The 22883-nt window shown below is 48.9% G+C and overlaps 1 protein-coding gene and 1 pseudogene across 2 annotated transcripts; both read left to right on the plus strand.

The window, feature by feature from the left end:
* Window positions 1-554: 554 nt before the first annotated feature.
* On the plus strand, window positions 555-9662 carry LOC136387686 (DLA class II histocompatibility antigen, DR-1 beta chain-like). Of its 2 annotated transcripts, none has more exons than XM_066359619.1 (5): window positions 555-717; window positions 4527-4796; window positions 6861-7142; window positions 7792-7902; window positions 8339-9662. In XM_066359619.1, the coding sequence occupies exons 1-5, from the start codon at window positions 618-620 to the stop codon at window positions 8539-8541; spliced, it is 966 nt and encodes a 321-aa protein (XP_066215716.1). In that variant the 5' UTR covers window positions 555-617; the 3' UTR covers window positions 8542-9662. The 2 variants fall into 2 exon arrangements, with proteins under 2 accessions (XP_066215716.1, XP_066215717.1); XM_066359620.1 differs by having other exon boundaries at window positions 8649-9662.
* Window positions 9663-13458: 3796 nt separating this feature from the next.
* On the plus strand, window positions 13459-21960 carry LOC136387688 (H-2 class II histocompatibility antigen, E-S beta chain-like; annotated as a pseudogene).
* Window positions 21961-22883: the final 923 nt, after the last annotated feature.

A 22883-nucleotide genomic window follows, 5' to 3' on the forward strand; every position in this document is an offset into this window, starting at 1 on the left:
GGTAGAGTCAGAATTCGTACAGAATTTTAGGTAGAGAGCTGTCCTCTAAAGTTTACTTAGGATCTGAGCTACAGACTCATATTAAAATGACCTGTAATAATTATACAAAGTAGCACTCTGTGTTTGAAATCGTATGGTTACATAAAGAATGTAATTCCCAGTTTCTCCACAGTGTTTCATTCCCTCCACCCTCACTCCTAGCACACTCACTCAGACATCTGTCACAGCAGCTCTGTGCTCAAGCAAGACAGATAAGTGCTCCTAAGGGCTCCAACTTGAGTGCTTGTCACCAACCTGTACGAAGTAGCTCTCCATAGGGGCCCAATTAAATGTTTTAGATACAACCCAGCAAACCTTTAAAGCACTAAATAAAACTAGTCTTTTAATGCAGAAAAATTTAAGTTTCACAAGAGGACACCAACAAAATTTCTAACCAGCAATTGATGATGCTATTTGTCTCCTCTGGTGCTGATTGGTTCTCAACACTGAATTTACCCAATCAAGGGACAAAGAAATGAGTTCCTTAGTTGGTATTATGTGGGATGTGTGTGGAGAAGAGTCATAATCGCCACCGGGTAGGACTCCCCGCTCTCTGCACCCGTCCTCTCTGTTCCAGCATGGCGCATCTGTGGTTCCCCAGAGGCTCCTGGGTGGCAGCTCTGACGGTGACAGTGACAGTACTGAGCCCTCTCCTGGATGGGGCCAGGGACACACCACGTAAGTGCACCTCGGGGGTGAGCTGCTGTGGGTGAGAGAAGGAAGGGATGAGCTTTGTCACTGTGTCCAGGCCATGTCCCTTAGAAAACTGTGACATTCTCTTCAGTGAGCCCCTGTCTTCATCCTGTGGATCCTGATTCTTTCCACAGCAGAAGGAGCCTGGGTGCTCATCCTACGAGAGCCGTGTCAGGGGCTCCCTGTGTAGAGACCGTTTCTTCTCCTCTCTCCTCCAATAAACCGCTCCAGCCTCGTGTCCCATTCCCTCAGGGTCTTCATGGGATTCAGAAATAATAATGTCAAAATAATTCCTTATCAAACGGTTCCATTTACTACATTGAGTAATCCCAAGAAAAGGAAAAGTTCTCTGAAGTCTATGGGGACTCAGAAGGAATTAGAAAATCCCATGTTATGCCCTTGAAAGCATCTGTGATGTGGTGTCTCTCCCTAATAGGTGAGGATGTATCAAGGGGCCTCCCCACTGTCTCCCTTCCTTCCCCCCTGAACCCAGTGTCCATAAGACCCGGTCCCTGTAACGGAGGTCCCCTGACAGAAGCTGGCTCCAGTGCTCTCCATTCCTCCTGTGGAAAGTCCCCGGGGCTGAAGCAGAGACTCTCAGTCCTTAGAGTGACATCACAGACAAACAAAATCTATGGGGTCAGTGTCTCTGATGCCTTAGAGAACTCAAAGTATCTCTGAATACCTGGCCAGGCTCGTGTTCATTGTGAATCTGTCTCGGACCTTTCTGTACTATCAGCTTCTCCTATATTGCCTCCTTATTATATGATGAGCACTAGGAAGAATCACTATTTAATTCCACACTTAACAATATCCTGTGAGGAATATATTATCATTAAATCCATTTTACAAATAAAGGAAAGAAGGCCCACGGATGTTAAAATCTGACTAAAGTAGAAGAGCCAATGTTCAAATGTAGATTTTCTAACTCTAGAGCTCGGGCTTCTGACCTCCACCAGTGACGGAGGCCTGGTTGGGTCTGAATTACTGGGGAAGTATCTGATGCTGACATGTGTCACTGTGTCTTAGGGGTGGGGGCAGGGAGATGCAAGGGCTGCTAGTTCCAGTACAGGAGAGATTCACATTCCTTTGCATTTATGATTTGCAAAGTCCTGTACGGACTCACACTAGTGCAGACTGTTGTGGGCACGTGAGGAAGAACACAGGAAGTATTAGCTACGCTCCTGTCTCAGGTCTTGTCAGTGTGGGGCTACGGCTGCCAGAGAAACACGGGATGCCCGACTGAATCTGAATTTCAGAGAAACAACAATAATTTGTATGTAATCCAAATTTAACTGGCACACTATTCAGCATATTTGGAAACCTTAAATTGAGCCATGAACATGGACGGACAGTGCTAACCCTACAGGATATAGCAGCTTCACACATTTTTATTTTTCAACTTTCTCATGTGTCAAGAAGGTTTAGAGAATTTGTGATAAGACCTGATCTGATCATAGTCCCCTCGTCTCTGCCATCATTTCTAAGTGAAGGTCTCTGCTCAGAGTCTGGGGACCGGCTCGTTTTGGTGAACTGTCCACATGAGAATGTCATCTTCTTAGTTTCTCCCCTCTGAGGGGACCTGACTATAGAAATGGGGGTCCCACATCTCGCCGAGGCTGGCATTCCAATGCAGACTGGTCTTACTCTCAGTGGGAGACACAGTTAGTGAATTATTTCAGACACTGAACAGGAATCAGACGGCTGTGCTGCAGTTTCCTCCTGTAGATAATAGGGGACCAGTGGCAGGGAAGGTAAGAGAGAAGACGATGTGAAGGATAAATTGTCTGACTTGGTGATTGGTCAGCAAGACCAAGAAACAGGTAAACCTTGGTCCTGAACAAATGTATTTTTCTGGAAAAATAGTCTGCATTCAGATGACATTCCTAAAAAACACAAATTTCATATAGGACCTACATCCTCCACAGGTAGAACTACCTATGCAATTCTCAGCTGCTCTATAAATATCAATGGCCTTTTCACCACAGGTGTTTCAGATGGTTCATACTGCTGGAGCTCACCCTGGGAAGGTCACCACCCCTCCCCCCTTCTTCCCACCCCTGGAACATCTGCAATATCTAGAGCCAGGTTTGGTGTCACATTGTGGTTTCTTGTGACTAGTGTGTAGAGAGAACAGAGACACTGAGTACAGAACAGCACACCCACCCCCAACCACAAGGAATTACCTGGTTCCATTGTCAACAGTGTTGAGGTTGAGAACACTGCTTTCCACTGGCTGTTCCTAAAATTCTAGACTCACACTTTGTACACACACTCACCTTCCATCTCAGTTCTTTCTGCTTTATTTCAGCTTGTTTTGTTACAACAACAAACTCATCACTTTTTTGTGGAATCCATTCAATCAATTGAAGTTTAAGAAATTCATTTTTATTTTTTGCTTTATGTAATGTTTTTCAAAATTTCATGAGTTCTTGGTTCTTTCATCTCTATTTTAACAACTCGTCTTTTTAAGTCACAATCATTTTTCAGTAACGTTTTTCAAGTTTCTGCAGTAATTCTCTTCACACTCTTGATGATTCCAGGAACTTCCTTTTATTCATCTCACTTTTAACCACAAGCTTATTCTTCTGCTTTCCTGAGCTTTCTGGATGCAGAAATGCAGAAAGGAGATGCAGCCCTTTTGGGATTGAGGTTTAGTCTCTCTAAAACTCGTCCATAGTCTCCTGTTACATTAGAATAAGGTCCCATTCTAACCCTCCACCCACCCCGGCGTTCAGCACGGGCTCCACCTGACCTGTCTGGTCCCATCTCCCCTCCCCTGTCACTGTCTGTGCCTCAGAGCACTGTTCCCTCTCGTGTCTGGAGGTCGTTCTTGATTCTTCCAGGTTTTTGCATGTCGTATTACCTTTACCTGAAATGTGCTTTTCTTTCCCCAAACAAACACAACAACTGTATTCTTCCAGCTCACACCAACTAAACCTTCCTGTTACATCTTCAATGTCACCCAGAAGCCGCTTTTTTAATTTTTATTTTAGTGTGAGAAGGGGAGATAGACTCCAGCATGCACCCCGACGGGGATTTACCCAGCAACACCGTAAGGGATGATGCTCGATCAACTGAGCCGTCCTCAGTGCCCAGGGCTCACCAAACCAACAGGGCCACTGGCTGCCAGAGAAAGAGAGAGAGAAGGGGGAGAGGAGGGGAGGAGAAGCAGAAGGTCGCCTCTCATGTGAGCCCTGACCAGAACAGAACCGGGACTTCCACAGGCTGGCCACGGCTCTACCCTCTGAGCCAACGCAACGGGCCACAGAGATGGCTTCTTGTTCCCGAATGTAACTTAGATCACGTTATTCCTCTCTGTTCTGGACTCCACACTTCTCCTCTGACATCTCTCACTCCTGTATGAACTCTGTGCCCCTGGGCTGTGACAGTCACTGTCACTAAACGTTAAGCTCCAGGCAGAGGGGAGTCTGTTCTCCTTCTGTGGACGCCCAGGGCAGCAGGGCGACAGGAGGTCCCACCAACCACGTGCTCACAGGAGGAGGTAGACATGTTTAAGGAAAGGGGAATAGGGGGGTGAGAGGTCGGAGGCAGAAGCTTCCAGAAGGAGGTGGAGATGAGACAAACCCTTGTGCAGCTGGGAGTTCCACAGCCCCGCTGGACGACCTTGGGATCCCCGGTGACTTAGGACGCGAGTGGTCTCCCCAGCCCTCCAGGGTGCGAGCAGTCGGGGTGCCCGGGTCCTTGTGTCCCCTCCGGCCTGAGTGCCCCGCACTGGGAGCGATCACCGTCTGTCTCTAACCAGTGTGACCGGATGGTTCCTGTCCCCACAGCACATTTCTTGGAGCAGCATAAGGCCGAGTGTCATTTCTACAAGGGGACGCAGCGGATGCGTTTTCTGAGCAGATACATCTACAACCGGGAGGAGTTCGTGCACTTCGACAGCGACGCGGGGGAGTTCCGCGCGGTGACCGAGCTGGGGCGGCGGAGTGCCAAGTACTGGAACCGACAGAAGGACATCCTGGAGGAGGAGCGGGCCGCGGTGGACACGTTCTGCAGACACAACTACCGGGTGTTTGATGGATTCTTGGTGCATCGGCAAAGTGAGCGCGGCGGGGGGCAGGGAGCGTGTGTGTGTGTGTGTGTGTGTATGTGCATGTGTGTCCGTGCAAGTACGTCCGTGCGTGTGTAAGGGGGAGAAAGGGACACACCGGGGCCGAGGGAGGGAGAGGGCCCTGTGAGGGCGACTGTCAGGTCACCGTGCAGTCCTGTCCTGCGGAGGGGACATTTCCGGGGCTGTCAAGCTGGGGTGGAGGCTGGAGGAGCAGAGGTGACAGAGATGACTGGTGTGAGCTTAGACTCACTGTCTGTCCTGGGCAAGCCCTCCTTACCAGGGACAGTCACGTGTTTATGCACAAGCGTGTTCTGGGCGGGGCTGGTGTCGGGGGCGTGGCTGGTGTTGAAGGGGTGGAGCTGGTGGGGGGTGAGGGGGCGACGCTCCCAGGAGCCTCTGCTCTTTCCGAGTTTTTTCTAGGTCTCAGCTTCTTCCTTTTCTTCCCTTACTGTCTGTATTTTTACATAGTTGAAGTAATTGTGAAGTTAGATTTATAAATTATAATTTTGTTACTTGACATGATGTTACTATTTTTATAATGTTAATATTATTTAAAAGCTATTTCTATATTATCTTTTTATAGTTGTAACAATCTACCTCACATTCCAAATGTTCTTTAATATTACCAAATACTGAATTGAAATTTTGTTTTTTTTATTTTTAACTTATACTTCTTTGATTTCTAGGTTTCTTTTATTTATTTATTTTTTTACAGAGACAGATAGACAGGAACGGAGAGAGATGAGAAGCATCAATCATCAGTTTTTTGTTGCGACACCTTAGTTGTTCATTGATTGCTTTCTCATATGTGCCTTGACCGTGGGCCTTCAGCAGACTATGTAACCCCTTGCTGAAGACAGCGACCTTGGGTCCAAGCTAGTGAGCTTTTTGCTCAAACCAGATGAGCCCGCGCTCAAGCTGGCGACCTCGGGGTCTTGAACCTGGCTTTTTCCACATCCCAGTCCAACGCTCTATCCACTGTGCCACCACCTGGTCAGGCAGGTTCTTTTTTATTTTAAGTTAGAGGAGGAGAGACAGACAGACTCCCCCATGTGCCCTCGACTGGGATCCAGCCTGCACCACCCATCTGGGGCTGATGCTGGAACCAGCCAAGCTATGCTCAGTGTCTGAGGTGGACTTTCGGGCCAATCCAGCCACTGGCTGGGAGAAGGGAAGAGGAAGAGAGGGGGAGAGAGAGGGCAAGAGAAGCAGATGATTGATTTGTATCTGTGCCTTCACAGGGTATTGAAACCGGGCAGTCCATAGGCCGATTGACTATCCACTGAGCCAACAGGCCAGGGCCTACAAGTATTTCTAATGAATGACTCCCGGGCTCCTCCCCCTCTCCTCAGGACTCAGCCTTTCTGGGGCTCAGCTCTTAGAGTCAGGGAACCACCTGTCTTTCCTGCTTCCCAGGTGGGACCATGTCTGTGGGGTTCACATTCCCAGGATGTCATACCCTGTGTCCCCATCTTTCCCACACTGTTTCTCAATGTGTCCACACTGCATCAATTAATCTTTTATTGCCAAAGGAACAAAAAATAATAGCTAGCTAACACATATTGATTGGTGGGTTCCAGGCGCAACATTACATATTTAGGTCCATTGATCCTCCCATATCCCTAAGAGGGAAGTTAGTATTACTGTCCCCCTGTATAGGTGAGAGAGCGGAGACACAGAGGAATGTAAACATTCTCCCAGGAGCAACCAGTAAGAGGCAGAACCATGATTTGAACCCAGGAAGCCCTGGCCTAGAAATCACACTTTAATACCTACAGGCCTTGCAAAGATTTGTAAACACATCAATAATGAATAACTGTATCAAGATGTGGAAAAATCTCCCAAATCTCTGTAGTATCTGACAACTCTAATGAGCCACTACTTTAGGGATAGATTCAAGGCCCAGGGCGCTAACTCCCGCTGGGCCACAGGACCAGCTCTGAGGGAGCTGCCCACGGACAGAGCCTGGAACTGGAGACTGGAGGCTGAAAAAGAGCCAACCAAGGAGCCTCCCTCTGTCTTCCTCACGTTCCCCCCCCCTTTTCTCTCCCAGCTGCGCCCACAGTGACTGTGTATCCTGCCAAGACGGTGTGCCTGCAGCACCACAACCTCCTGGTCTGCTCTGTCAGTGGCTTCTATCCAGGCCACGTTGAAGTCCGCTGGTTCCGCAACGGCCAGGAAGAGGAGACTGGGATGATCTCTACGGGCCTGATCCGGAACGGAGACTGGACCTTCCAAATAATGGTGATGCTGGAAATAGTTCCCCAGAGTGGAGAGGTCTACACCTGCCAAGTGCAGCACCCCAGCCTGACGAACCCTGTCACCGTGGAATGGCGTGAGCAGCTTTCTGACCTCACATGTGTCTCACTCAGCACAGAGGACTTTGCTTTTCTCTGAGGGTCGGGTTCTCTCCCCACACCGTGTTTTCTCCTTCAGCACAGGTCCCTGGAGTAGTCCTATGGTAATTCTATAAATAGCTATAGCCCTGGTGGAGGCCATTATTACTGTCCCAGTTCTGAACTTTCACATAATTTCCCAGGTCATAGCTCCCTTGGCCCTGGAAACCAGTCTCTGCAGTGATCTAGGCTGGTCCTTCCACACACTGCTCTGAGTTGTCCACTGTGATCTGAGAAGAGGCGCATCCTCTACAATGTGGGGACCTCCCGACATGAGGGGAGCAGTCCCTGCTCTGTGTCTATTAGCTCTGTCCCCCTGGACAAGGGCTCCACCTCACTGAGTCCCAGGCTCCATATCCGTCAGATCGTGAAGTAGTGGCCTGATGTCAGGGCTGTGATGTTGAAATGAGTTCAGTGCCTGAACCGTGTATCGACTCAGTGTGAGTTTTAGGTCTTCTCCACAAATGGCCAGTTGTTCTGGCCCTTCTGGGGCTGACTTGTCCCCTTACTCTCAAAGCTCAGTCCCAGAGTCTCAATTAGAAAAGCTGGATTTGGGATCAAAATCACTAAAATAGCTTCTTCTCTCAGGGCCACAGTCTGAATCTGCACAGAGCAAGATGCTGATTGGAATCTGGGGCTTCGTGCTGGGCCTGCTCTTCCTTGAGGTGGGGCTGTTCGTCTACTTCAGGGGTCAGAAAGGTAAGGCACTTGCTGGCAGCTGAGGATCCCCACAGACTCTATGGGGGAAAAAGTGACTTTGCTTGTTATTTCTCTGTTTTTAATGACCCCGTATAAAGCCCTTCTTTTCCTGGTCGATCCAAATTTTCCGGAAGTCCAGAAATAATAGTAGTTATGGTTGAAACATAAAGAATTATGGCCTGAAGAGGAAGAGAAGGGTTAACATGCAGGAGACTTGGGTCAGGATCCTGGAGTAAATGAGGAGCAGACACTGGATCTGTGTGAGGGGAGCTTCACAGGTCACTGCTCTCAGTGTCTGCTCCCCTGTCCTCTCCGGTGTCTGGAGAGGTGGGTTGTGGGGTAGAGAAATCTCAGGTGCTCTGGGGCTGGGGACGATGTGTTTGGGGACAGATTTACCTTCATGTCGTTGAGTGTGTGTCTTCCTTCTCTTTCCCAGGACACTCTGGACTTCAGCAACAAGTAATGCTCTTTAATCCTCCTTTAGAGACACAGTCCCTAGCACAGGATGTGGAGGTGACAGGACAGGGACAGAATAATGGGAGGACTCTGGCTGTGACTTGTGGTCAGGCAGTGTGCACTAAATCCTCTTCTCACCACTTAGGAAAGTCCCACTGTGCAGGAGCTTTGGCTCAGGGGTGACATAGGAGCATTTCTCTCCTGACTTCAGAGCTGTGACAGGAGGACCAGCGGGAGGGAATGAACCTGCCTGTGGCTGGGACTGGACACAGCGTCCCCTCTGTCTGCAGGGCTCCTGAGCTGACGTGACCACGCTGACACGGAGGATAAAGAGCCCCTGTCCCAGCGTCATCGCAGCATGAGGTTTCCTGCTCGGCTCTTATTCCACAGAGAGCGCTTCCTCGGGCTCTGGTTTGTCCCGGGTCAGTGACCCTGCAGAACACGTCCTCCCTGATGGCCTCCTCAGCCCACACTTGACCCGGAAGTCCCCATGCTGATAGCAGGACCTGATCTCATGCCTTCCCTGGTCCCTGTGTGGTCACCCTACTGTCCCCTGTGCTGAGTGCACCTTCTGCCCACATTTATTGTTATTATTATTATTATTGTATCTATTGATTTCAGAGAGAGGAGAGGGAGAGAAAGGCAGAGGAGAGAAGGAGCAGGAAGCAGAGTTTCTTCTCGTGGGTGCCTTGACCGGGCAAGCCGGGGATCTTGAACCGGCAACCTCAGCATCCCAGGTCGCCGCGCTATCCTCTGCACCACCCCAGGTCAGGCTGCCCACATTTCTTTATAAATATTTTTCAATTAAGTACAGAGTGGCTTTACCTGGATAGCTGTTAGTTAGAACCCTGCCCGGAAGCAGAGTTACTGGTTCAATCCCCAGTCAGGGCACACACAGAGACAGATGAATGTTCTTGTTTCTCTCTCCCTTCCTCTCTCTAATATCAAGAAATAAAATTTTAAAATAAATATATAAACAGTAAATCTAGAGTGAAACTCATTAGCTGCACACAGCTTCCTGGACAGGACTTAGAAAGAAGAAAGAAAGAAGGTGTCATCACTGTACAAGGACACTGTTCACTTATGCGCCTGCATTGTGGCCGCAGGGGGATCTGGAAGGTGTCCTTGTTTCCCTCCGTGCTTTTTCCTGACCTTTCTGGATTCTGTAACCAGGCCCGGCTCCCTGAGCTGGGAGGAGCCTGCACTGAACCCAGACATGGTGTCTCCTACGTCTTTGTTTCTCACACACAGACACACGGTTCCTCTGCCCCGTGGGGACAGAAAGGGGACAACAACTGTATAAAATGCAGTCACGGCCCTGGCCGGTTGGCTCAGCGGTAGAGCGTCGGCCTAGCGTGCGGAGGACCCGGGTTCGATTCCCGGTCAGGGCACACAGGAGAAGCGCCCATTTGCTTCTCCACCCCTCCGCCGTGCTTTCCTCTCTGTCTCTCTCTTCCCCTCCCGCAGCCAAGGCTCCATTGGAGCAAAGATGGCCTGGGCGCCGGGGATGGCTCTGTGGCCTCTACCTCAGGCGCTAGAGTGGCTCTGGTCGCAACATGCCGACGCCCAAGATGGGCAGAGCATCGCCCCCTGGTGGGCAGAGCATCGCCCCATGGCGGGCGTGCCGGGTGGATCCCGGTCGGGCGCATGCGGGAGTCTGTCTGACTGTCTCTCCCTGTTTCCAGCTTCAGAAAAATGAAAAAAAAAATAAATAAAAAAATAAAAAAATAAAATGCAGTCACCTGTAAGGAAGTGGTGTCCTCATGGTTTTTATATCATGTTCCTTCGCTTCCTTTACTCTGATTTTTAAAAATAAAATATAAACCTGGTTACTTCTTGAAGTCCCCTTTTATTAGACTAATGGTGGGCTTCCAGATTTAATCCTTTCCTGTCTCTCAGATACAATCAGTGCCATGCTGACTCTGCCCTGAGATGTCCCCTTTCCCATAAGTAGGACTCAGAGGCCATCAGGACAGAGTGACAAGTAAATGGCCTCTGGGGTTTCAGGCACAGCACCTCTCTGCTTGTGTCTCTTCTTTCCTGTTGTCAAATCCAGAAACCTGACTTTCTAAAGCTTCTCAGAAGCTGGGGGGAAAGGAACGGCACTTGGAAGGAGAAACAAGACAACATTTCCTTTCAGAGACAGTCAGATCCCCGGGCCCCACGGCGACTCCTCAGTAAGAGAAGCTGGGACCGCTGAGGCTCTGAGATAGTTGGCTATGGGCTCAAGCCCTGCCCGTGGTCTGGGCAATTCAGCTCTGTACAATGAGACAGATGACTTCAGGTTTCTATGGTGTCTCTTGTCCATTAATTAGTATTACATGGATTCTGAAACACACTTTTAGATTATTTTTATTTTTTGTTGTTGTTGTTGTTGTTTTTGCAGAGACATAGAGAAAGTCAGAGAAAGAGATAGATAGGGACAGACAGACAGGAACGGAGAGAGATGAGAAGCATTAATCATCAGTTTTTTGTTGCAACACTTTATTTGTTCATTGATTGCTTTCTCATATATGTCTTGACCGTGGGCCTTCAGCAGACCGAGTAACCTTTTGCTTGAGCCAACAACTTTGGGTCCAAGCTGGTGAGTTTTGCTCAAATCAGATGAGCCCGCACTCGAGACCTCGGGGTCTCGAACCTGGGTCTTCCGCATCCCAGTCCGATGCTCTATTCACTGCACCACCACCTGGTCAGGCGCACTTTTAGTTTTTTTAAGAAAAAGGAATTCATCTAAAACAAGTTCTTTGTGAGATGAAATTCTTTTTTTTTTTTTTTTTTTTTTTATTGAGTGAGTAGAGGGGAGGGAGAGAGACAGACTCTCACATACACCCTGACCATGATCCACCCTGCAAGCCCACTAGAGGGCAATGCTCTGCCATCTGGGGCATTGCTCTGTTGCTCAGCAACCGAGCTCTTCTTAGCACCTGAGGCAGAGGCCAATAGCCATTCTCAGCACCCAGGGCCAACTCACTCTAATCGAGCCATAGCTGCAGAAGGGGAATATATATAGATAGAGAGGCAAAGGGGTAGATGTGGGGAAGCAGATGGGCACTTGTCCTGTGTGCCCTGAGAATCACTCCTGGGACATCCACACACTGGGCTGACACTCTACCACTGAGCCAACTGGCCAGGGCCTAGCTGAAATTCTTAAAGTATCACTTGCAAAAGAAGAGAGGGAAATGTCTATTTCTGAACTGATTCCTAAATACTTTCATATGTTAGATTATTTGAGGAAGTGCATGGAACCACGAAGGGAAAGTTACCTCATTTCTCCAAAAGACGTTAAAAAACAATTCATTTTTAAGTTTATTTTTTGTATTGAAGTTGTCAGTGACAAATATAGATATTTTGATAAACTTTTATATATTTCTAACTTAACACTATTACTTTATTCTTCAAAGAACAAATTACAAATTAAAAGAGAATGTTAAGATACAAATTACTCATTGTTTATTGAGAATAGGGACCAATGAGAAAAAGTAAAGACTGAAACAGTGAAGAAAAGGTCCCATGTGCAGTGTCTGTTATATGATGGGTGTTCAGATTGGCTAAAGCTCTTGTATCTCTTTGGCTGGCCATGTCTACCGTAAGATGTGATCCACAGGCCCTGGCCGGTTGGCTCAGCGGTAGAGCGTCGGCCTGGCGTGCGGGGGACCCGGGTTCGATTCCCAGCCAGGGCACATAGGAGAAGCGCCCATTTGCTTCTCCACCCCCCCTCCTTCCTCTCTGTCTCTCTCTTCCCCTCCTGCAGCCAAGGATCCATTGGAGCAAAGATGACCCGGGCGCTGGGGATAGCTCCTTGGCCTCTGCCCCAGGCGCTAGAGTGGCTCTGGTCGCGGCAGAGCGACGCCCCAGAGGGACAGAGCATCGCCCCCTGGTGGGCAGAGCATCGCTCCCTGGTGGGCGTGCCAGGTGGATCCCGGTCGGGCGCATGCGGGAGTCTGTCTGACTGTCTCTCCCCGTTTCCAGCTTCAGAAAAATATAAAAAAAAAAAAAAAGAAAAAAAAAAGATGTGATCCACAGAGTTGTGGAACCTGAAAAAGAAATATATAGCGAAGTGATGTAATATTTATCATTCCTTTATTTTTTTTCCTTACTGCAAGTTTGGGAATTCTATACTGTTTCTGTTCTTCAGTGATCACTCTAGAACAGACAACATACATCCTTAACTCCTAAGTTAATCAGTCTCTTTACCCAACCCCTGGGTAGCCCACACGGCTCTTACCTTTTATACTGAGGTATAATCGACATGTGGCATCATACTACTTTCAGATACACAATATAATGACTGGACATTGCTGTACACTGTGAAACGATCACCGCAGTAAGTGTAGTTAATGACATACCACACGCTGTTACAAACGTTTTTCTTGTCATGACATTTAAGACCTATGCTCTGAGCTGTCCCTTGCATTCTCGTGACTTACTTATTTTATAGCTGGAGGTCTGTGCTTTGACCGTCTCCACCCATTCCACCCACGGAATCGTGGTCACTCTTACGGCAGCATGGGAGGGGTCCCGTCACTGGTAACGTGACAGCACGGGTCAGCAGGACTGCGGATCAGAACCGTGGTGGAGTCAGAATTAGTACAGAACTTTGGGTAGAGAGCTGTCCTCTAATGTCCACTCGGGCTCTGAGCTCTACTCGCATTAAAATGACCTGTAATGATTATACAAAGTAGCACTGTGTGTGGGAAACCGTATGGTTACATCACAGAGAGCAATGCCCGTTTCCCCACAGGGCTCCATCTTCTCCACCCTTACTCCTAGCACACGCACTCGGACATCTGTCATAGCAGCTTTTGCTCAAGCTCCTAAAAGTTTCCAACTTGTGTGCTTGTCACCGACCTGCACGGAGTGGCTCTCCATAGGGACCCAATTAAATGTTTTCGATACAACCCAGCAAACCTTTAAAGCACTAAATTAAAACAAGTCTTTTAATGCAGGGAAATTTAAGTTTCACAAGACCTTCAGACAAAATCTCTGACCGGCAACTGATGACACTATTTTCTCTGACGCTGATTGGTTCTCAACACTGAAGTCACCCAATCAAGGAACAGAAACGAGTTCCTTAGTTGGTATTATGTGGGATGTGGGTGAGGAAAGGTCATGATCCTCACAGAGTGGGACTCCCCGCTCTCTGCACTCGTCCTCTCTGTTCCAGCATGGCGCGTCTGTGGTTCCTCGGAGGTTCCTGGGTGGCAGCTCTGACGGTGACAGTGACGGTACTGAGCCCTCTCCTGGATGGGGCCAGGGACATACCATGTAAGTGCACCTCCGGGGTGAGCTACTGTGGGTGATCACGAGAAGGAAGGGATGAGCTTTGTCACTGTGTCCAGGCCATGCTCTTAGAAAACTGTGACATTCTCTTCAGGGACCACCTGTCTTCATCCTGTGGATCCTGATTCTTTCCACAGCAGAAGGAGCCTGGGTGCTCGCCCTACGAGAGCCGTGTCAGGGCTCCCTGTGTAGAGACCGTTTCTTCTCCACTCTCCTCCAATAAACCTCTCCAGCCTCGTGTCCCATTCCCTCAGGATCTTCATGGGATTCAGAAATAATATTGTCAAAATAATTCCTTATTAAATGGTTGTATTTATTATATTGAGTTATCCCAAGGGAAAGAAAAGTCTCTGAAGCTTTATGGGGACTCAAAAGGAATTTGAAGGGTCTCTACTAAGAATCCGCTGTGATGTTCTGGACAGCATCTGAGATGTGGTGTTTCTCCCTAATAGGTGAGGATGTATCAAGGGGCCTCCCCACCGCCTCCCTTCCTTCCCCCTGAACCCAGTGTCCATAAGGCCTGGTCCCTGTAACTGCGGTCCCCTGACAGAAGCTGGGGTCAGTGCCCTCCATTCCTCCTGTGGAAAGTCCCCGGGGCTGAAGCAGAGACTCTCAGTCCTTAGAGTGACCCCGCAGACAAGCAGCATCAATGGGGTCAGTGTCTCTGATGCCTTAGAGAACTCAAAGCTTCTCTGAACACCTGGCCAGGCTCGTGTTCATTGTGAATCTGTCTTGAACCTTTCTGTACTATCAGATTCTCCTACATTGCCTCCTTATTATATCATGAGCACTAGGAAGAATCACTATTTGATTCCACACTTAACAATATCCTGGGAGGGACATACTATCATTAAATCCATTTTACAAATAAAGGAAAAATATCCTATGGATGTTAAAATCTGACCTAAGTGGAAGAGTTAACATTAAAATATATATTTTCTAACTCTAGAGCTTGGGCTCCTAACCTCCACTGGTGACAGTGGCTTGGCTGAGTCTGAATTACTGGGGAAGTATCTGATGCTCACATGTGCCAGGGTGTCTTAGGGTTGGGGGTAGGGAAATGCATGGTCTCTTAGTTCCAACATAAGAGAGATTCACATTCACATTCATTTGCATTTATGATTTGAAAAGTCCTGTATGGACTCACACTAGTGCAGACTGTCGTGGGCACGTGAGGAAGAACACAGGAAGTATTAACTATGCTCCTGCATCTCAGGTCTTGTCAGCGTGGGGCTGGGGCTCCCAGAGAAATACAGGATGCCCGACTAAATCTGAATCTCAGAGAAACAACAATAATTAATCTGAAATCCAAATTTAACTGGGCACACTATTTATTTTATTTGAAAACTTTAAATAGGGCCGTGCACGTGGACGGAGAGTGCTAACCCTGCAGGCTACAGCAGGTTCACACATTTTCATTTTTCAACTTTCTCATGTGTCAAGAAGGTTTAGAGAATTTGTGAACAGACCTCATCTGACCATATCCCCAATCTCTGTCATCATTTATAAGTGAAGGTCTCTGTTCAGAGTCTGGGGACCTGCACATTTTGGTGAACTGTCCACATGAAATGTCATCTTACTTTTTCCCTTCTGATGGGACCTGACTATAGAAATGGGGGTCCCACATTGGGCCGAGGCTGGTATGCTGATGCCGACTGGTCTTACTGGCAGTGGGAGACACAGTTAGTGAATTATTTCAAACACTGAACAGGAGTCAGACGGCTGTGCTGCAGTTTCCTCCTGTAGATAATAGGGGACCAGTGGCAGGGAAGGTAAGAGAGAAGACGATGTGAAGGATAAATTGTCTGACTTGGTGATTGGTCAGCAAAGCAAAGAAACAGGTAAACCTTGGTCCTGAACAAATGTATTTTTCTGGAAAAATAGTCTGCACTCAGATGACATTCCTAAAAAACACAAATTTCATATAGGACCTTCCACAGGTAGAACTACCTATGTAATTCTCAGCTGCTCTATAAATATCAATGGCCTTTTCACCACGGGTGTTTCAGATGGTTCATACTGCTGGAGCTTACCCTGGGAAGGTCACCACCCCTGCCCCCCTCTCCCCACCCTTGGAACATCTGGCAATATCTAGAGCCAAGGTTCGTTGTCACATTGTGGTTTCTTCTGACTAGTGGGTAGAGAGACCCCAGAGACACTGAGTACACAACAGCCCACCCACCCCCAACCACAAAGAATTACCTGGTTCCGTTGTCAATAGTGTTGAAGTTGAGAACACTACTCTATATTCACTGTTCCTAAAATTCTAGACTTACGCTTATTACACACACTCACCTTCCAATTCAGTTCTTTCTGGTTTATTTTAGCTTGTTTTATTACAGACACAAAAATGTCAATTGTACAAATGCACTACTTTCTTGTGTGATCAATTCAATCAACTCAAGTTTAAAATATTCATTTTCTTTTCTTGCCTTATGCTTGTTTTTCAAAATTTCATGAGTTCTTGGTCATCACATCTCTATTAACTTTTAACAACTTGTCTTTATAAAGTCAAGATTATTTTTCAGTAAAGTGTCTCAAGTCTCTGCAATTCTCCTCTCCACACTTGATGACACCAGAAGCTTCCATTCATTCATCTCACTTTTAACCACAGGTTTTATTCTGGTTTTCTGAGCTTTCTGGATGTGGAAATGCAGAAAGGAGATGCGGCCCTGTTGGGATTGGGGTTTAGTCTCCCTAAAACCCGTCCGTGGTCTCCCATTACATTTAGAATAAAGTCCCATTCTAATCCCCCCACCAGGCTTTCAGTACCTGCTTCACCTGACCTGTCCTGTCCCCTCCCCTCCCCTGTCACTGTCTGTGCCTAAAAGCACTGTCCCCTCTCCTCTCTGGAGGACGCTCATGTTCTCTCAGGCTTTTGCAGGTGGTTACCTTTACCTGAAATGTGTTTTTCTTCCCCAAACACACACACCTGTCTTTTTCCAGCTCACACCAACCAAACTTGCCTGTCACATCTTAAATGTCACCCAGAAGCTGCTTTTTAATTTTTAATTTATTTATTTTATTTTTATTTTTTTATTTATTTTTTATTTTTTTTAGTGAGAGAAGGGGAGATAGACGCCATCATGCACCCGGATGGGGATTCACCCAGCAACCCCATCTAGAAACAATGCTCGACTCAACTGAGCTATCCTCAGTGCCCAGGGCACGCCAAACCAACAGAGCCTCTAGCTGCGAAAGAAAGAGAGAGAGAAGGGGGAGAGGAGAGGAGGGGAAGCAGAAGATCGCCTCCATGTGAGCCCTGACTAGATGGGAACCAGGACTTCCACAGGCTGGCCACTGCCCTACCCTCTGAGCCAACGGGCCAGGGCCACAGAGGTGGCTTCAAGGCCCTGAATGTAACTTAGATCAGGTTATTCCTCTCTGTTCTGGACTCCACACTTCTCCTCTGACATCTCTCACTCCTGTATGAACTCTGTGCCCCTGGGCTGCGACAGTCACTGTCACTAAACTTTAAGCTCCAGGCAGAGGAGAGAGTCTGTTCTCCTTCTGTGGATGCCCAGGCAGCAGGGCAGCAGGAGATCCCACCAACCACGTGTTCACAGGAGGAGGAGGACGTGTTTAAGAAAAGGGGAAGGGGTGGGTGAGAGGAGGGAGGTGGAAGCTTCCAGAAGGAGGTGGAGATGAGACAAATCCTCATGCAGCTGGGGGTCTCGCAGACCTGCAGGGAAGCCCAGGGGATCCTCAGAGACATAGGACCCGGGGTCTTCTCTGTCCTCAGGCCCCAGAAGAGAGGGACCCCGGATGCGGGCAGTCGGGGTGCCCGGGTCCTCGTTTCCCTGCTGGCCTGAGCACCCCGCACTGAGCGGGGTCACCGTCAGTCTCTAACCAGTGTGACTGGATGTCCCCACAGCACATTACTTGGAGCAGCTTAAGGGCGAGTGTCATTTCAACAACGGGACACAGCGGGTGCGGTTGCTGGTCAGATACATCTACAACAGGCAGGAGTTCGTGCGCTTCGACAGCGACGTGGGGGAGTTCCGCGCGGTGACCGAGCTGGGGCGGCTGGACGCGGAGAACTGGAACCGGCAGAAGGACATCCTGCAGCGGATGCGGGGCCAGGTGGACACGGTGTGCAGAGTCTGGTACCTGATTTACGAGCCATTCCTGGTGCATCGGCAAAGTGAGCGCGGCGGGGACGTGGTGTGTGTGGTGTGTGTGTGTGTGTGTGTGTGGTGTGTGTATACACGTGTGTACGTGCGTGCGTGTGTAAGAGGGAGGAGGGAGAGCGAGGGCCCGGGGAGGGCAGCTGTCGGGACACCGTGTGGCCCCGGCCTGCAGAGGGGACATTTCTGAGGTTGTGGGGCTGGGGTGGAGGCTCGGGGAGCAAAGGTGACAGAGGTGACTGGATGTGAGCATAGAATCACTGTCTGGTGTGTCCCAGCAAACCCTACTTACCCGGGACAGTCACGTGTTTGTGCAGGAGCGTGTTCTGGGTGAGGCTTGTGTCTGAGGGGCGTGGCTCCCAGGAGCCTCTGCTCTTTCTGAGGCTCCTTCTAAGTCGCAGTTTCTTCCTTTCCTTCCCTTACTGTCTGTATTTTTACATAGTTGAAGTGATTGTGAAACTAGGTTTATAAGTTATAATTTCGTTACTTGACATTTTGATGTTACTAGTTTTATAATGTTAACAGTATTTAAAAACTAGTTCCATATTATCTTTTTACAGTTGTAACAATTTACCTCACATTACAAATTTTCATCACTATTACCAAATCATCCATTGAAATTTTGTTTTTTATTTTTAACTTATACTTCTTTAACTTCTAGGCTCTTTTTTATTTTCAGTTAGAGGACAGGAGATAGACTCCTCCATGTGCCCAGACTGGGATCCAGCCAGCAGCACCTGTCTGGGGCTAATGCGGACCCAGCTAAGCTATCCTCAGGGCCTGAGGTGGACTTTCGGGCCATTCGAGCCACTGGCTGGCAGAAGAGTAAAGGGAGAGGAGGGAGGCAGAGTGGGGGAGAGAAGCAGATGGTCCCTTCTCGTGTGTGCCTTGACAGGGTATAGAACCTGGGACTATCCACTGACCCAACAGGCCAAGGCCTACAAGTATTTCTAATGAATGACTCCTTCTCCTTTCTTAAGGACTGACGCCTTTCAGGGACTCAGCCCTCAGAGTCAGGGACCCACCTGTCTTTCCTGCTGCCCAGGTGGGACCATGTCTGTGGGGTTCTCAGGTGTGGGTGTCACGTTCCCAGGATGTCACACCCTGTGTCCCCATTTTCCGTACGCTGTTTCTCAATTTGCTCACACTGCTTTCCATTATATTTTCTCTCCAAATGAACAAGGATAGTAGCTAGCTAACACATATTGCTGCCAAGTTCCAGCCATTGTTTTACCTATTTAGACCTATTGATCCTCCCATATCCCTAAGAGGTAAGTAACTATTACTATCCCCCTTTATAGGTGACAGAGCTGAGACACAGAGGAATGTAAAGTTCTGCCAGAAGCAACCAGTAAGAGGCAGAACCGGGATTTGAACTCAGGAAGCCCAGCCCTAGAAATGATGCTTTAATACCCTATATGTCATGCAAAGATTTGTAAACACATCAATAACAAATAACTGTTTCAAGATATGAAAAAGTCTCCCAAAACTCTGCAATATCGGTCAACTCTAGTAAGCCACAGCTTTAGGGATAGATTCAAGGCTCAGGGCACTCACTTCCGCTGGGCCACAGGGCCAGCTCTGGAGGCTGCCCAAGGACAGAGCCTGGGACTGGAGACTAGAGGCCGACAGGGAGCCAACCAAGGAGCCTCCCTCTGTCTTCCTCACGTCCCCCCCTTTCCTCTCCCAGCTGTGCCCACAGTGACTGTGTATCCTGCAAAGACCGAGCACCTGCAGCACCACAACCTCCTGGTCTGCTCTGTCCCTGGCTTCTATCCAGGCCACATTGAAGTCCGCTGGTTCCGCAACGGCCAGGAAGAGGAGACTGGGGTCAGCTCCACAGGCCTGATCCGGAACGGGGACTGGACCTTCCAGATGCTGGTGATGCTGGAAACAGTGCCCCAGAGTGGAGAGGTCTACACCTGCCACGTGCAGCACCCAAGCCTGACGAGCCCTGTCACCGTGGAATGGAGTGAGCAGCTTTCTGACCTCACACTTGTCTCACTCAGCACAGGGGACCTTGCTTCTCCCTGAGGGTGGGGTTCCCCTCCCCACACCGTGTTCTCATTTGTTCATGTCCCTCCTTCAGCACAGGTCCCTGGGGTAGTCCTGTGGTAATTCTATAGACAACTATAGCCCTGGTGAAGGCCATTATACTGTCTCTGTTTTGAACTTTCACATAATTTCCCAGATCATGGTCCCTTGGCTCTGGGTACCAGTCCCCTGCGATGGCTGAGCTTGTCCTTCCACACTGCTCTCTGAGTTGTCCACTGTAAGGTGAGCAGAGGCGCATCCTTACAATGTGGGGGCCTCTGGCATGAGGGGAGCAGTCCCTGCTCTGTGTCTATTAGCTCTGTCCCCCTTGACGAGGACTCAACCTCATTGAGTCCCAGGCTCCGTATTCGTCAGATCGTGAAGTAGTGGCCTGATGTCAGGGCTGTGATGGTTAAATGAGTCCAGTGCCTGAATCTTGTATCCACTCAGTGTGAGTTTTAAGTTCATTTTCCAGAAATGGCAGTTGTTCTGATCCTTCTGGGGCTGACTTCTCCCCTTACCCTCAAAGCTCAGTCCAGAGTCTCCAATAGAGAAGCAGGATTTGGGATCAAAATCACCAAATTGTTTCTTCTCCCAGGGGCACAGTCTGAATCTGCACAGAGCAAGATGCTGAGTGGAGTCGGGGGCTTCGTGCTGGGCCTGCTCTTCCTTGGGGGCGGGGCTGTGCGTCTACTTCAGGGGTCAGAAAGGTAAGGCGCTTGCTGGCAGCTGAGGATCCCCACAGACTCTATGGGGGAAGAAATGACTTTGGTAGAGTTAGTTCTCTGTTATCAGTGGCCCTGTATAAAGCTGCTGGTTAATCTCAAATGTCCTGAAATTCAGAAATAATACTTCATGGTGCTTATGGTCGAGACATAAAGAATTATGGCCTGAAGAGGAAGAGAAGGGTTAACATGCAGGAGACTTGGGTCACGACCCTAGAGTAAATGAGGAGCAGACACTGGATTTGTGTGAGGGGAGCTTCATAGGTCACTGCTCTCAGTGTCTGCTCCCCTGTCCTCTCCGGTGTCGGGTGAGGTGGGTTGTGGGGTAGAGAAATCTCAGGTGCTCTGGGGCTGGGACGATGTGTTTGGGGACAGATTTACCTTCATGTCTTTGAGTGTGTGTCTTCCTTCTCTTTCCCAGGACACTCTGGACTTCTGCCAACAGGTAATGCTCTTTGATATTTTTTTAGAGACACAGTCCCTGGCACAGGATGCACAGGGGACAAGACAGGGACAGGATAAAAGCACTGTGGCTGTGACTTGTGGTCAGGCAGTGTGCACTAAAGCCTCCTCTGTCCACTTAGGACAGGCCTGCTCTATAGTAACTTTGGCTCAGGGTGATACAGGAGCATTTCTCCTTCTGACGTCAGAACTATAACAGGAGGACCTGGTGTGTGGGGGGTGGGGGCAAAGCTGGGTGTGGCTGGGACTGGACACAGCGTCCCCTCTGTCTGCAGGGCTCCTGAGCTGACGTGACCTCGCTGACACGGAGGATAAAGAGCCCCTGTCCCAGCGTCATCACAGCATGAGGTTTCCTGCTCGGCTCTTATTCCACAGAGAGCGCTTCCTCGGGCTCTGGTTTCCCCCGGGTCAGTGACCCTGCAGAACACGTCCTCCCTGACGGCCTCCTCAGCCTGCACTTGACCCGGAAGTCCCCATGCTGATAGCAGTACCTGATCTCATGCCTTCCCTGGTCCCTGTGTGGTCACCCTGCCACCTTCTGTGACCCTGAATCCACCTTCTGCCCAAATTTCTTTATAAATCTTTCTTTATTATATATGGAGTGGAACTCATCACCTTCACACAGTTTCCAGGAAAAAAATTAGAAAGAAGAGAGAAAGAGGGTGTCATCACTGTACAAGGACACTGCTCACTTACACGACTGCATTGTGGCCGCAGGGGGATCTGGAAGGTGTCCTTGTTTCCTTCCATGCTTTTTCCTGACCTTTCTGGATTCTGTAACCAGGCCCGGCTCCCTGAGCTGGGAGGAGCCTGCAGTGAACCAGACATGGTGTCTCCTACGTCTTTGTTTCTCACACACAGATACACGGTTCCACTGCCCCGTGGGGACAGAAGGAGGACAACAATTGTATGAAATACAGTCACCTATAACGATGTGGTGCCCTCACATTATTTATATCATGTATTTTTGCCTCCATTAGTCTGATTTTTAAAAATAAAATATAAACTTGGTTACTTCTTGAAGTCCCCTTTTATTAGACTAATGGTGGGCTTCCAGATTTAATCCTTTCCTGTCTCCCAGATACAAATCAGTGCCATGCTGACTCTGCCCTGAGATGTCCCCTTTCCCATAAGTAGGTCTCAGAGGCCATCAGGACAGAGCGACAAGTAAACGGCCTCGGGGGTTTCAGGCACAGCACCTCTCTGCTTGTGTCTCTTCTTTCCTGTTGTCAAATCCAGAAACCTGACTTTCTAAAGCTTCTCAGAAGCTGGGGGGAAAGGAACGGCACTTGGAAGGGGAAACAAGACAACATTTCCTTTCAGAGACAGTCAGATCCCCGGGCCCCACGGCGACTCCTCAGTAAGAGAAGCAGGGACCGCTGAGGCTCTGAGATAGTCGGCTATGGGCTCAAGCCCTGCCCATGGTCTGGGCAATTCAGCTCTGTACAATGAGACAAGAGACTTCAGGTTTCTACGGTGCCTCTTGTCCAATAATTAGTATGACATGGGTTCTGAAACACACATCTAATTTCTTAAGGAAAAGGAATTAATCTAAACAAGTTGTTTGTGAGATGAAACTCCTCTATTTATTTATGTTTTATTCAATGAGAGGAAGGGAGGAGGAAAGACAAACGCCCACATATGCCCCAACCAGGATCCTCCCATCAAGTTCACTGAAGGGCAATGCTCTGCGCATTTAGGGTGTTGCTCTGATGCTCAGCAACCAAGCTCTTCTTAGCACCTGAGGCAGAAACCATGGAGACATTTTCGGCTCCCTGGGCCAACTCACACCAATAGAGCCAAGGCTGCAAGAGGGGAAGAGAGAGAAAGAGAGAGAGAAGAGAGATGGGGAAAGGGTGGAGAAGCAGATGGGCGCTTCTCCTGTGCCCTGGCCAGG

Source organism: Saccopteryx leptura, chromosome 1, assembly GCF_036850995.1.
Source record: "Saccopteryx leptura isolate mSacLep1 chromosome 1, mSacLep1_pri_phased_curated, whole genome shotgun sequence".
Classification (NCBI taxonomy): domain Eukaryota; kingdom Metazoa; phylum Chordata; class Mammalia; order Chiroptera; family Emballonuridae; genus Saccopteryx; species Saccopteryx leptura.

Excerpts from the sequence above, each read along its gene's own strand:
- LOC136387686 (XM_066359619.1), top strand. The coding sequence starts at position 618 with ATGGCGCATCTGTGGTTCCCCAGAGGCTCCTGGGTGGCAGCTCTGACG. Across the intron at positions 4,797-6,860 it reads ATTCTTGGTGCATCGGCAAA|CTGCGCCCACAGTGACTGTG; the intron begins GTGAGCGCGGCG and ends TTTCTCTCCCAG. Across the intron at positions 7,903-8,338 it reads CTACTTCAGGGGTCAGAAAG|GACACTCTGGACTTCAGCAA; the intron begins GTAAGGCACTTG and ends TCTCTTTCCCAG.